The sequence below is a fragment of the Xiphias gladius genome, chromosome 9 (assembly GCF_016859285.1).
Source record: "Xiphias gladius isolate SHS-SW01 ecotype Sanya breed wild chromosome 9, ASM1685928v1, whole genome shotgun sequence".
Taxonomy (NCBI): domain Eukaryota; kingdom Metazoa; phylum Chordata; class Actinopteri; order Istiophoriformes; family Xiphiidae; genus Xiphias; species Xiphias gladius.
The window spans coordinates 6,591,583-6,606,045 of record NC_053408.1 but is presented as its reverse complement, the minus strand read 5'-3'; the positions used below and the strand labels follow the sequence as shown (position 1 = coordinate 6,606,045).

At 41.1% G+C, this 14,463-nt stretch overlaps 1 protein-coding gene across 1 annotated transcript in view; it reads right to left on the bottom strand.

Moving 5' to 3' along the window:
* Positions 1-14,463, bottom strand: part of kif19 (kinesin family member 19) — a 34,561-nt gene that overhangs the window by 1,348 nt on the left and 18,750 nt on the right. Inside the window, exons 3-18 of the mRNA XM_040135397.1 lie at positions 13,800-13,910; positions 13,584-13,671; positions 12,225-12,361; positions 8,702-8,827; positions 8,404-8,598; positions 6,102-6,248; positions 5,852-5,974; positions 5,326-5,482; positions 4,995-5,169; positions 4,329-4,527; positions 3,933-4,203; positions 3,345-3,469; positions 3,073-3,236; positions 2,805-2,910; positions 2,183-2,306; positions 964-1,352 (exon numbers count right to left, since the gene is read on the bottom strand). Coding sequence (XP_039991331.1) covers positions 964-1,352; positions 2,183-2,306; positions 2,805-2,910; positions 3,073-3,236; positions 3,345-3,469; positions 3,933-4,203; positions 4,329-4,527; positions 4,995-5,169; positions 5,326-5,482; positions 5,852-5,974; positions 6,102-6,248; positions 8,404-8,598; positions 8,702-8,827; positions 12,225-12,361; positions 13,584-13,671; positions 13,800-13,910 — 2,637 coding nt within the window. The remainder of the gene's footprint in view (positions 1-963; positions 1,353-2,182; positions 2,307-2,804; positions 2,911-3,072; positions 3,237-3,344; positions 3,470-3,932; positions 4,204-4,328; positions 4,528-4,994; positions 5,170-5,325; positions 5,483-5,851; positions 5,975-6,101; positions 6,249-8,403; positions 8,599-8,701; positions 8,828-12,224; positions 12,362-13,583; positions 13,672-13,799; positions 13,911-14,463) is intronic.

Sequence of the window (14,463 nt, the reverse complement as noted above, 5' to 3'; positions counted from 1 at the left end):
CATTGAACGCACATGGCAAACATTCGATACCAGTGACAGAATGTACAGTGTCATGTCACACAGGCAGACGGAAAAACAATAAAACAATAAACAGTACCTAATAACACACAGCAACAACCTACAGTGCTTATATAAGTATACAATTTCAATAAAGGAAACTGATGTTGGTTTAAACTGCAAAAACATTAAGTCAACAAAGAAAAATACTCATACTCTTTTAACACCCAAAACCAATCACATTTTTTTTATTTTTTTCAAGCTGCTGCTTTTTCCCTCTTGCTACATTGAGCTACTGATAAAACGCACAGACATTATGTGACATCTGTAATACTAAGGCAAACCAGGACTGCAGGGCAAGGGCACGCCAGTGTTGCCTGTTTCTGCTAGATGTGTAGATTGGCAATAATTTGCATAAATGTTGCTGGAAGTGGTGGGTAGAGCCATTTGACAAGGCGCAACGCAGTATCAAATATGGCTTTTCCATTTCTCCAATCTGACAAAAGCGTCTGAAGCTGAATATACAGACCCTATAGATTTCTTTTGGTTTTGGTCTGTTCTGCGTATCTGTGTTCAGAGTGCTGTCTCTGTTTGTTAATCTATGGGTTCTGGTATCAGACACTGTTCATTGCGGTTAATGTTTATGTGTGCTCTTTTTTTGAGATGGCTCAAAGTACTGACACGTGATTCAAAATAAAATCTGATTTAATGACAAGTGGGGTATGGGCATGTAATTGTTCTGTATATTGTATGATACTTTACATCCATAATAATAATAAAAAGACCAAAAAAACAACAAAAAAACCCAAAAACTTGTACAGTATATTAAAGGCTGGTTGCCATTTATCTTATAGTCTTACCTGTCTAATATGAATGCAGCTTACACAAATACATCAGCATCTACTGAAGAGGTACTCTAAAATGTTAATACTAATACTGTACATACAGCAAATAGAATATACTCACTGCTTGACCAGTGACCTCGAAAGAGCGTGAGCGCCTCTTCTTGCGGCGAGCCTCAAAGTCCACTTCTCTGGGCGTTTGGTTCTTGGTGGCGACCTGGCGGTTACGTGGGCGCGTCCAGGTCACCTGCAGGCCGGGTCCCTCCCCGGTGCTGCTGGACAGGTTATCGTCCGAGGTGGCGTGTCTGAGCTCGGGGCTTGGCTGCCTGCCGCGCCGCATCGGCAAACCTCTAGGCAGCGCCTCGCTCAAAGAAAGGCTACTTTTCTCCTTCTTGGGGTCCAGGGGAGAGGGGGGAGGGGGTAACCGCAAGGCATCCACCTCTAGGGCTTTGGAGCGTCGACGGGCTGCTTTTACTACAATGTTCTTGACCCCCTTTAGGATCTGCTGCCGCTCTGTGGGGACACGAGGAGAGGTTTGTTGTTTTATTTAATTTACCACCTTTTCTTATTTCTACCTACTCAGTGAAGGAGGTGGGTCTGGGTAGAGAGTTTGGAATGCAGCTTTACAGTCCATCAGAGTGCAACTTGAGAAAGAAAGTGAATCACTTGCCATTATTTTTGGGCAAAGCTAACAATTAATTAGCGCTGAAATTATTATTAGTTCGATCATTTTAGTCATTAATGAGGAAAAATACCAAATATTTGCTGGTCACAGCCTCTAAAATTTGTTGGTTTTTTCTGTTTTATACCCTTGTTAAATTGTTTGGATTTTGGACAAAAACAGGCAATTTTGAAAACATCATCCTGTGCTACAGGAATTTGCAATGTGTATTTAAAAAAAAAAAAAAAAAGGACCAGACAACTGAAAAAAAATCTGATTCATTGATATGGAAAACAATCACTAGATGCAGCCCTTTCATTAATGTACAAATGCTAATACAGATTTATATTTGTCTGTCATTCTAGCCACATACATAACATAAACATAGCCAAAAATGTGTGTCTCCTGGGACGATGGTGCTCAGAAAACTGACGTGACATTAACAAACAAATAAGTACCACAAAAAACCTGCAAATAAAATGTTCCAAATAAAATATCTGCCCAAAAAAAGTGAATGAAAAGGTGCATTAAAAACATGTCCAGATGCAGCATGTGAACTGTGACTAAGGGTGTACTTTCCATATGCTGAAACCTTTCAGAAAAGTTGTTAAAAACAACGACTGTTTAATGGTCTTCTTCAAATGTCCCTCCACTCACGTTAACACTGGTTTGTCCATCTTACCATTTCGTGAAAGGGGGATATCAGCCCCGGCCTCGCTGCTCTCGGGCGATGAGTCCAGGTGGCTGCTGACGCTGTGGCTGAGATGGCTGTAGCTCAGAGAGCTCTCAGGAGCCAGCGGCTGCAGCTGCAGGCGTGAGATGCAGAGTGCCACATTATGATCAGGCATTCACTGGGGTCCTTCGCTTTCGGTCGAGATCAGGTTGAGTGCCATCTTAATCAAGGCTGTGTCTCTCCAAAATGGAATTTTTACTTTGAATAGGGCATTTGGATTCTAGCTCTCATCTCTCTCTTACTCCATCTAGTCTATGAGTCACAGTCCTGAAACATTTGCATAGAGAGAAACTTAGATGGCGGTAATATTATGTCAAGCCTGGAAGAAAGATGTAATTCTGCTGGTTTGGAAATTTCAACATGGGGAGATCAGCAAAAACGCTTAGTGCAAAACGTCAGATTATATTGAAATATCTCTGTGACTTGAATTAAAAACAGGAACCAATATAGCTTGAAGTGAAAAGCACCACCTGACTAGACTGTATGAATTCACAGCATGAAACATCTGTCAGGCATAATTGTTGATCTGGAATGAGTAAAGACAAATACTGCCTATTCGAACTGTCCTCACCTCTCTGTTGCCCTTCCCGTTGATGTGGATGGGAGGCGGTGTCATTACAGCTGAGTTCTTCATCTGCCTGGCATGAGGGCTGCTCTTAAACACTCTGTTATTGTCCCTGGCAAAGGGGAAAAAGAGAACACAACTGAGAACCTCAAATGAACTTGTTCATTGGAATACGTAGGTGTGGCAATGCTTGCTTTAATATTACTGTAAATGGCTTTTCCTTTTTTTTTTTTAGATTCTCAATGGGATACATATGAACAAGATGCCCTCTTACAGCTCAGGCTCAGGCAGAATGGGTGGCAAGGTGTGTCTACGAATTTTGGCTTGGCCTCGTCTGGGATCAGGGCACATGTTGCGTACACTCTCCTGGTCTGAGTCCATGTCCTGCATGTTGTCGCGACACTGATTGGGCAGGGCGATTTTGGGTAGAGAGCCCTCCTGGAAATGACAGCAGAGCCTTTAATAGGAATTACTTATATCAATGCCAACCTATTAACGTTGCACTATTATTACGTTTTTTAATTGGATTTGTTATACTGGGGTTACCTTGATGGTGCGTCTGGTGGTCACCTTATCCAGGGCCATGGCTCTGTCCAGCTTCCTCTCATCCAGTTCCCTCATGTAAATATCATACAGCTCCTGGAGGTGGGGGGGCACTAGCAGACTGTGGTCTGGAACACGCAGGTGCATGTATAATTCAGTAAACCAGAAATTCACTATACCTAAAACAAAAACTAAACTATGCCGGAAACTAACGATTATTTTCAGTATTGATTAATCTGCAGATTATTTTATCGATTAATTGGTTAATACTTCGGTCTATAGTGATGTCATCAAATGTCTTGTTTTCTCTGACCAACAGTTCAAAACCCCAAACAATTCAATTTACTATAATGTAAGACCAAAAAATGCAGAAAATCCTCCCGTTTGAAAAATTGGAACCATCAACTGTATGTCATTTTGCAAGTAATTTGAAAATGACTTTAACCGGTTATCAAAACAGTGGCAGATTAATTTTCAAATTGGTGCAGCTCTAAACCAGACCCCTGGAAAGGAACTACAAAGCAATTAACCAAACAACAGATATTTAGGAGGCTTTCCAACAAGTTTCTGAGTAAACACTGATAGACTCACCATCAATGAACTGTCTCTGCTGCTGAATTATCTCGTCACACAGGTGTCTGTGCTGCTCAAAGCGCTGCACCACAAAGTTTTTCTGCCGGATGACGTTGTCCTTGAGCAGCGCGTGGGACTGCATCTCCGCATTCTCGATCTCCAGCTCGTGGACCTTGCAGAGGAGGCCCAGGACCTCGCGCTGCTCCTCCGAGCTCACCCGCCGAGGCAGCAGCTCTTCCAAGCGACGGGCGCGATCTCGAAGCTCCAGAAACCTTCGCTCGAGCAACGCCTCAGGGGACAAACAACAGGAGCTAATCAGATTTCTGTATTGGGATTTTTGTCTCATATGGTTAAAGATTTTATATAACACTATGGTTTTTCCTTATTTTTCAAGAAGAAGACCAAAAATTCTACCTTCTGTTTCTGATTCCCTTTCTGTTCAGCCATGAGTGTGACCAGATTTTCTCGGGCAATTGCCACCTCCTGGGTCTCACTGCTGTCAGGGGGAGACTCTGGGGAGTCAGAGTCTTTCTCGCTTTCATCCTTATTGACACGTTCCTTTCTCCTTTCTGCGCGCCACTTCCTCCTGCGCCTGCCCCGCTCTTGCTCCCAGCTAGGGGAAAAAAATCTAAATTTTAACTGCTAAGCAAAAATTATTAGTCATCTGGTTTATAATTTACAGCTAGGCCATAACGATCACTTTTCTGCAGTCAGAATTGAATGAACGCTGACCCAGTCATCATCTGTGTCTCAAGATTATGTGTAGTCAGTCAAACCTATGGTTAGGTCTGTTTCATCGCAACGGGTTCTCGAGTTCACTGACTGCAACGGGACGGAGAACTATGGTTGCTATGGTTACCTGGTGTTCAACACACCTTTCACACTAATTTAGATTTGATCACTGTTGACCAGAGCTGGAAGAAAGACTCATAAAAGGTCAGAGCATTAATACTCTCAGAGGAACTTTGGGGATGAGTTGCAAATACTGTACTGTAAGCAAGGTTTCAACCTTTCTGTCAACTAACTGGATGCTATGTACTATCAGATGGGAGAGGTATGACATAAGTGCTAAACACTGACTCTGCAATGGTTAGCAGGTGCTTAGAGGTGTCGATCTGGATCTCCATGTTGCTGTTTTCCAGATCCATCAGGCTCTTCCTGATCTCCATCTGTTGGCGGAAGGCATCCAGGAGCTGCTCCCTCAACAGGTCCATCTCCGCCCGACTCTGATGGCTTGAGTGGGCCTGGACTTCAGCTATGTGGCGAAAGATGGTGAGAGGAGAGGAGGGCAGAATGGGATAAAAGGGAAACAGTCATACACAGACACTGTAGCATACAAATATTAGAAAAACAGCTTAATTTGGCAGATATTCTTCATGTCCCGGAGGAGGCTGAGTTGCCAAGACTTTACCCTGGACATGGCGGATGTCAGCCCGGTCTGAGTTGACCTGACGGCTCGCCTGATCTGCAATCTTCTTCTTTAGCCGCTGGATCTCGCAGCGCAGGTCTGAGATGATGTTTGTGTATTGAGCAATGTGGTATGACACATTTATCAGGTTCTTCTTTACCTGAAGCAAACAGTGATAAGAAAGACAAAGAAAAGAATAGCTAAATATTTACATTGGTCCCAAATTTCACACTGAAAATTGGATTTTCTAAAAAGTTAGCTAAACTAACTTTGACTTTTGAAATACTACTACTGTACCCGGATCTGCTTTATTGGCAGTAAATGTCTTACAATGAGTAGTAATAAGCTATAAAATCTGCTCTTAACTCCTTATAAAGCTATATATGCCTCGTGCACATATTCTAAGGTGAAGCATATTTTCAAGAAATATAATGACATAATTCATTGTATTATTAAGCGAATTGATCTCTACTAAATCAGTGAGAGCAGATGAGAAGCTAAAACATTAAAACGTGTGTTCTGAGCTCACCCGTGTTCGAATACTTTTGGCACGGTCAGCATACGTCAGCGTGTTACGAGACTCCTCAAAAGCCACGGAGGCGGGGCTAATATGGGCTATCATGACAGTTCGGCTGTTCCCGCCCAACGAGTCCTGTCAATCGAAGATTGAAAAAAAAAAAAAAATGAATACAGGAGATTAAAAAAAAGGAAACCTGAATTGTAAAACACAGGTATGATAGTCTGGAGTTGGTCCCTTATAAATTCTTAAATTGTCATACCTTGAGTAGGCGAGTCAACTTGCTGTCTCGGTAGTTGACATACTTGTGTCCATTTTTGTCACTCAGGGCATTGATGCAGTTGCCCAAAGCCAGGAGGGAGCGGTTGATGTGGGCCCCTTCTTTCAACCGCTGACCCCTGTTCTGAGTCTGATACATAAACAGACAGAGACGTGAGTGAGAAAAATTTAACTTTTTAAAGTATTTTTTTGGACATTTTATGCCTTTTTTCCAGAGTAGGCAGTCAAGAGCTGACAGGAAATAACACGAGTGAGCGATGCCACAAACACCCCAAGTTACAACCAGGGACATTGTGATTACACGCTCAGCACCTAAAACACCCTAAAAATGTATTATCTCAATCAACTTTTTCACTTTTTGAGTTTAAACCTCTTAATAAATAATACCTAAGGATGTTATTAAGACTTGGATTGCTCCTTATTTAGCCATGAATATTTAATGTTACAGAGAAATACTTAAAAACTGAAACCAAGTTTTCAGGGGCTTAAAACGCCTTGGCCACCAAGGCACCCAAACTTCTGAACATGAAGGCTCTTTGCAGCTTCTTTCGGAGTAGTTGTGATGTTTCCACTCTTGCCCAGGAGATGGCATTACCTCCTACCTTTTGTCCATCAATACTTGGCTGAACTAAATCAACTTCACCTTTTACTAATTGCATGAGCTCCTCTTCTGTCGAAGCAGGGAAAATGTTTGCCATGCCAAACATTCTCTGTTCTGCTCAATTCTTAATTGGGGCTACATGTGCTATTCATCAATAGTCTCCATGGTAAATAAGTGCCCTCACTCGCTGACTGTGCAAAGTCGCGGCAGTGGGCGACAGTGACAAGCTATTCACCTGACCGACAAAAGCGGACTCAACTTGAAAGACTGCTAATAAAAAACCGAACCAATACTTTTCAGCATACTCACCCGACTACTTAAAAAGAGGTCAAAGCAATAATAAAACCCAGATCATGAATCAGCTCAGAGATAGTCTTCTCTTTCTGTCTGATAATACAGCCCTGCTCTTCTCACAAGTGACACCAGAGACAATATTCTAAACAGAGCAGCTAAACAGCATGTGAGTGGCTGTGCTGTAAAATTATTTACTTGGCGATCATGAAACTACTCATCATCTTCAAAATTCAATTTTTTTTTACTACTTTTTTTGTAAAGTTATGATTTATTATTTTACCCTGCATATGTTTATTTATTTTTTTTATTTTTTATTATTTTTCCTTTGGTTTGCCTGTTTCTTGTAAAAGGTAATATCAACAAAATATTGATTGCAGTAATTAAATTATTCCATATATGACCGTGTTTTGGGACAGAATCTTCCTTCAAATGATTAAACAGAGAGAGAAAGGGGGAAAGTGAAAACATTATGATCACAATTGCCTTGGTTCAAGGAATATATGAACATTTTGGGTAAATAAGCTTTTTGGAAGGGGGAAGATCCACCTGGGATCAGAACATTGTATTTTAAATAAAACTTGTGTTTTGAATCAGTGTGCGGGCATTATTGTTTTAATCAATAGACTCGTCGATGCCTTGTCACGTGACAAGAAGACCAATCGGCAGTGGTGGAAGAAGTATTCACATCCTTTACCTGCACTGAAAATGTTATTTAAGTAAAAGTATGCAAGTGTAATCAGCACAATTTACTTAAGTATCAAAAGCAGAGGTGTTCAGTACTTACTGTATATCTATAACAATGCATCATACTTTACATGTTAAAATCTTTATTTGTAAAGTGACCAGTAACTATAGCTGTCAAATACATGTAGTTGAATAAAGGTAAAGTGGTATGAAAGGAAATACTCAAAACGTCATGCTGCACTATAACGTGATCCCATTTACCAAAAGGTTAGTGTATTACTTTAATAAACAGCACACTGGACCATAACGGCAGATATAAAGAGGCTTTTATTATAGTCTCCTGAGGCTTATGGGAACCTTAATCCTCTGACTCTTGTAAAGACTCGCTTCCAAGCGTCCCCCGTGAGCAGAGTACGGTTAAGACGCTACATGAGTGCAGACACAATCACAAAGCAGGCCCTTCTAGTTTTGAGGCTATACATCTGTAATGTATCCGTACAGGCTTAGAAGGAGCAGTGTTAGTAATGGACACATAAGTCTTTGAACTTGAACTTGAATTTGGCAGAAATGTCATTGACAAAAGCAAATGCACCCAGACAAGTACTCACACACACACCAAATAACACTCTACCTGTGCAACTCCGAATTAAACACAATTTCAGCTATTTTAAACGCCACCTGACTGAGTATATATAAACACACACACCTGTGCTGCTCGTTCAGAGCCGGCGAGGTCGATCATAAAGAGGCGCGCAAAGCGGACCTCCTGCAGGACGTCCCGACAGCGGCTCTGCTGCTTGACAGCCACCTGCAGCACAGCGTGAGAGCGAGATGACGTCTGATTGGCGGCTGTGGGCTCCTGGGTGCGTTGTTTGTTCCCCTTCATCAGCAATTCCATGATCTGACAAGACACAGGCAGAGTTCTTTGTGGTGTGTGCTTAAATCCAAATGTTTTGATAAAAGTACATGCATCATATAGTGCAGGGTTTTGTAGCTTGTCTCACCTCTTGGGCATTGATGGTAGACACCTCCGTGATGCCGGCAACCTGAATAACTCCCTTAGAGTCTTCTCTCAGGTCCAAGAAGCCTGAGGATGGGTTCAGCAGGTCCCGGATCATCTCATTGTAGATCTAAAAAGACACATAGAAAATATAAAATCGTCAGCTGACTGCATCTCCAATAAAGATCAGAAAAAATGCAAAGGTTGGTGTATTTGCTTGACATCCTTAAGTTATGTTCCTTAAGTTACAGACATGAATCAACTGGAAGATATTTCTGTCTGTAGAAAAGGCTCCATTCAGGCTTTCAGGCTTCCTACACACACCCAAACCAGGTACAAAAACATTAAGTACTATATTTTCGGCAGCTTGTTGGGTGGCAGGCTGTCATCAGGCCAGTGTCAGCGCTTTTCTCTCACGCTGTTATTGAAGGTGCAGTGAAAGGCCCTCAATCCACATAAAAGCCCAGCGTAGGAAGTGACATCCTGGAGAGTGACCACCGGATGACAAACTGCTGGGCAGTTTTTATTTGTCAAGCAGACCCCAGCCACAGACTCTGAAAAGGGGACGCTTTTACTGACAGTTGGGTAATTCTTCCCTTATTTTTTTCCATCTACACTCTTTCATTGCTGGTGAAGTTTTAACAAGACTAAAGGTCTACAGCCATGCTAGTCACTCTGTGAGGCTGAACTTACAGTAAGCCTTGCAGATATTTAGTTATGAAACCAAAACCATTTGGTTACTAAACAAAATAAAAATTTGATTTCTGTGCTAGATTAAAAGTCAGGGGATCACCAACGTTATTACAGTTTATCCTAAAAGAAACATTAACGTCTGTATAAAGTTTTATGGCAATCCATCCAACACTTGTCAAGACATTTCACTCAAAGCCACAAATGTGAACCTCCTGGTAGTGCTAGAGTAAAAGTCAGAGGATCACCAATGTCAGTAAGATTCATCCAGATTGATGCCAATCTGCCCAATATTTGTTGAATATTTCAGCCTGGACCACAGTGGTGGACTGACTGACCGACAGACTGAGTTTGCCATCCTTAGAGGGTTGCCCCGTTTCTACTTCAATTAAGGTTCCTAAATGTGAGAAGAATAGGAAAAAAGACTAGAATAAATATAGAAGGTGGTTAAGAATAACTCAAGGTGTTTTTTTTTAATCTGTAAAGTGTACATTGATTTGCATTCCCTGTATGTGTGTCTGTGCATGTGCTTTAGAGATTGCACGTGTGAAAGAGAACGTGGATTGAACAAGAGAAAGGAGTAGTTGTGTGCACATCGCTCAGCCAGGCTGTAAAATGGTGTTTGACCTCTTTGTGGTGACAGTGGCAACAGATTGCTCCGTGGAAACAGCAAACAAACGCGTCACACACAGCCTCGTGTCAGGATTCATCCTGAAGAGTTCAATACAGGTCAGAGAACATCCATACTCCATGAGTGGCATTTTAGTAGGAACATTTTCACTTCTACCCACCCAGAGTGCTACTAAAGACCTAAGCTTCAATACCATAGTCAATCACTATACACACAAAATGTAATTTTGATGTCTGATGCAAACCCTCTTCCCAACAGACAAAATTTGTACCCAACAAGTGCTTTTATTGTGCCTTTTTCATCTTCTGTTGAAGGCTTTTCATATTTGTACTTTTTATACAAAGTTGTAATCATGTCTGTCTTGTTATTTCTGTCTTTTTCCTTTTTCTTTCTCTCCAGCCCTTTTCTCTGTCTTTCTCTTTTTCTCTCTCACTCTCATTTCCTTTCCTGACAGCCTCAACATATTCTGAATAAATATGACTCATTCATTTTTATACTCATGCTGTCATCTTTTCCAAAAAGACTTGGAAGCAAAACTATGAGGGACAAATTGTTCACTTTAAATCAAAAAAGATCCTGAATGAGACAGTTAATTTCCAAGGTTCATGTGATACAGGGTTTCCTGTGTTTTAAAAAAACAAGTAGCTGCTACATACAAGGTGAAATGTGCAAAGATAATAGGCTTTTGAAAACACAATTTTATGTAGAACAATGAAAACCATACACAGTCTGAGCTCATTGCACCACTATACTAATTTCAATTTTAGTTTCAGTCAAGAAAAGACAGAAATGACCTTATTACATGACAATACTAAAGTCACACAAGTGAGGCTTAGTTACTGCTATTGGAGTCAAAGGAACCAGCTCCCTTGTAACCACTGCTATAAATGGCTTTGTCTTTAAACACACAGTCTGAGCTTTACCTGCTTCTCAATAATGAGGTGTGGAACCACAGCTAGCAGGCTGACCATTATAAGCCAGCTTTATTATCTGTGATTCATCATCCTCTGACAAAGGCGGAGAGATAAAACTCAGCTCACCTTACTTTGCCTCATATTTGCTGTTAAAAGTTGCACTTAAAACACAGTGTAAACACTACAGCTGATAGCCAGTGGGTCAACGACATCCACATACATTCTGTGTCTGCAGGAGAGAAAACAATTATTAAGTAGTTTGTGTTTTTACTCCAAAGAAAGTAATGGAGAGACGAAGAAAACACAACAGGCTGCTATTATATCGTCCTGGAAGAGGATTTCCAATAAAAAACCTTCAATTGGCAGTTTGGCTTTGCTATGCTATGTGGAAGAATAAAGATAGAGACAAATGAGAGATATTGCTGATTCAACTAATGTACAACCTTTCAGACACCACTGTTAGTAATTGTCACCACTAACAATACTAACATGCCAAAAGCTGCTAAATGGATAAGGGTCAGGTATAGACTAGTCGCAAAAACTACAGGGGATGGCCAGTCATAGACGTTCAACATTGGTCCAGTGTTGCACTGTGGATAACTAGCACTTTTTATTTCACTTGTGTTATGAAAAGGTTTTTGTTTTGAAAGATGGAAACTCCCTGCCTGAGGTAGCGGCAGTAAGCCTTTAAAGTTTCAATAAGGAAGGGGAGGCAAGGCAGGTGTATTTGTGCAGCACCTTTCAACAACGATTCAAAAGGAAATTCAAAGTGCTTTACATGAGATGTAAAAACGGCATCAAGACAAGATATAAAAGAAATACAAGGCCAGTAAAAACACACATTTAACAGTTTGCAATTAAAGTATTTTCCAAAGTCTGTTCAGTTATGCTTGGACTTCTCTACAGGACTGTGGATAAGGATTTCAACTCAGCTCATTTCAGGTGTGATATGAATTGCCAGGGAAAAGTAAAGTGACACTTGCAGTATCTGCCTGCAATTGGCATTAGCTAACCATCGCAGATGATATCTGTGTGAACAGATGACGGCGGAAGAAGAAGTTCTAAATGTGACGCTGACAGAAACAGAGATAGATGTCTGCAGTTCAAATGTGAAGAAATCAGAAGAAATCTCGAAACTCTGAGTGAGCAATCGAGCTAATGACTATAACATTTCAAGCCCCACTGCAGGCCAATTGCAAGATGTTTCATCACTGTTCCATTAACTAGATGATTCTCTGTTTGTGATGAAAATACATGTCTGGAGACGAGTTGTTGGAAAATGAAGTTCTGACCTCCAGATAGGACATGGAGACGCTGTACAACATGTCGTCACTGGTCTCCTCAATGGCACGGAACAGGTCGTTTAACGTTCGAACGTAGATGCCTGGCTCCTTGTCTGTTCCCAACATAGTGTATGTCTTTCCACAACCTGAAAAAAGAAGGGAAATTGTAAAAAAAAAAAAAACATCACATCAGCTTGGTTCAAGGAAGATACATGTACAGTATGCCCTCAGTTACTCAGTGGTGAGGTACCGTCATAAGTGAGGATGGGCATTCAAACTAAATGAGTTGAGGGAGCCACACACAGCGGCGTTATTTCCAGACACAGTTGTTTTCAACAAAAAAAGCTCTGTTCAACCAACTTCATGCTACCTCCTACGTTATCCACTAGATGGAGAACTTAGTGGAGCGTTTAGCAGCTAATGAACCACATAGTTCCCTCAGGAGTTTGGAATAGTGACCGGAGTTAAAAGAGGGTGAATATTGGACTTAAATGTGTTCAGGTGGCCAGAGTCACAACTTAAAATGAAGGATAATGCTGCTCTATGTGTCAGAGAAACATTAGCCTAAAGCTGTGTAAATAGGCAACTGTTTGCTAAAAAACTTTTCCAAAACAACTTTATACTTTATAATGTGACAATATGTCAATCTTGTGGCCCACATGACAACACCCCCCCAAAAAAATGAATGCAGTTTCAAAGATGTTATACTCCTTACAGTATTTAAAAATTATTAATCAAAGTAAATACTGTATTCTAAACCAAACCATCTTATGAAAACTAATTGCTAGAGCTAAAGCTAAATGCTAAATGTTTACTGTATGTTCAAGATGTGTCATCTTAATTCAACCTGCACTGTTGCACACACACACTAAAACCCATGTGTTTTTCTTCCCCACAAGAGGAGACAAAGAGCTTTGAATCTCTGAGACAGATGGACAGACAGAAGGGAGAAGAAGTCAGAGAGACAGATGGGTAACTTAAATGGAAAAATAGTGCCTAACTATTCTTTGAAAATCTGAGCCTACCCATTGGAAACGTAGGAGGTAAAGAGAGACTCAGAGAGAATCAGACCTGCACTAAAATTAAAAACCAAAACAGATGAGAAAAAGATGTGTCACCCTTTTCCTGTGATTGAAGACTAGCTGACTCAGACTGAGGCTGACCAGGTCTGGTCAGCACATGTGATTGGTGGATGATACACCTTCATTCAAAAAGAGTCATGAGTCTTCATACTGGGTCATTTGCAACACACACACAAACACACACACACATACACACACACACACACACACACACACACACAGACACACACACACACACACACACACACACACACACACACACACACACTCACTCATTCACACAGACCTGTGGGTCCGTAGGCAAACACGGTGGCATTGTAGCCTGATATGAGGCCCTCAATCAGCCCTTTGGTTGTAGCTCGGTACACCTCCTCCTGCACAGGGAGACGAAATTAAACTTGGTTTGAGCGCACATGCATATTATAGGAACAAAAATGCAGTGTCACATTTGTATAAATTTCATTTAGTTTTTTATTTATTTGATCTTTTACTTTCAACTAACCTGACTGGCCGAGTAGTCGAACGCAACGTCAAACATGTAAGTCTTCTCCCTGGAGCGGTTGGCACGCAGGATGTCGTCTGGGTCCTCCATGGGGTCCATCAGAACCACCATCTAATGATGAAGAGGAGGGCAGAGAGAGGGGAAAGAGAGAAAGGAGAATGAAAGAAGAAAAGAGGGAGTACAGTATGAGTAGGTGGTTAGTCTCCAAGCCGATAGTGGCATCACCCATAATGTTCCAACCTTGTCCATTTTGACGTTATTAACAGTATTAATCATATAAAAATGGATATTGTTATTTTCATATATGACACAGTGAATTATTCATGTTTAGGCTGGGTCTCTTTTTCCTTTTTCAGTAGGTTTGGTTGAGTTTGCATTCAAACTACCACTTGTAGTGGCACAAGCTGGACATTTCAATTCTTTTTTTACAGATATGTTTATGGTACTCCACAATCTTTCCATGTACTCAATGCTACTGCAGAAGTACCCTTTAGGGTAGATGTAACGAGATTCATTGTACAGTTTCAAATGAGTCTGGTGCACATGGAATTTTGTGTATTGAGATCAGACTGGAAGAGACATGGAAAAAAATGACTGGCGGCAATAACGGAGAATATCACGGTCACATTTAAAAGCAAGCACAGGGAGAAACAAGTTAGTGGTC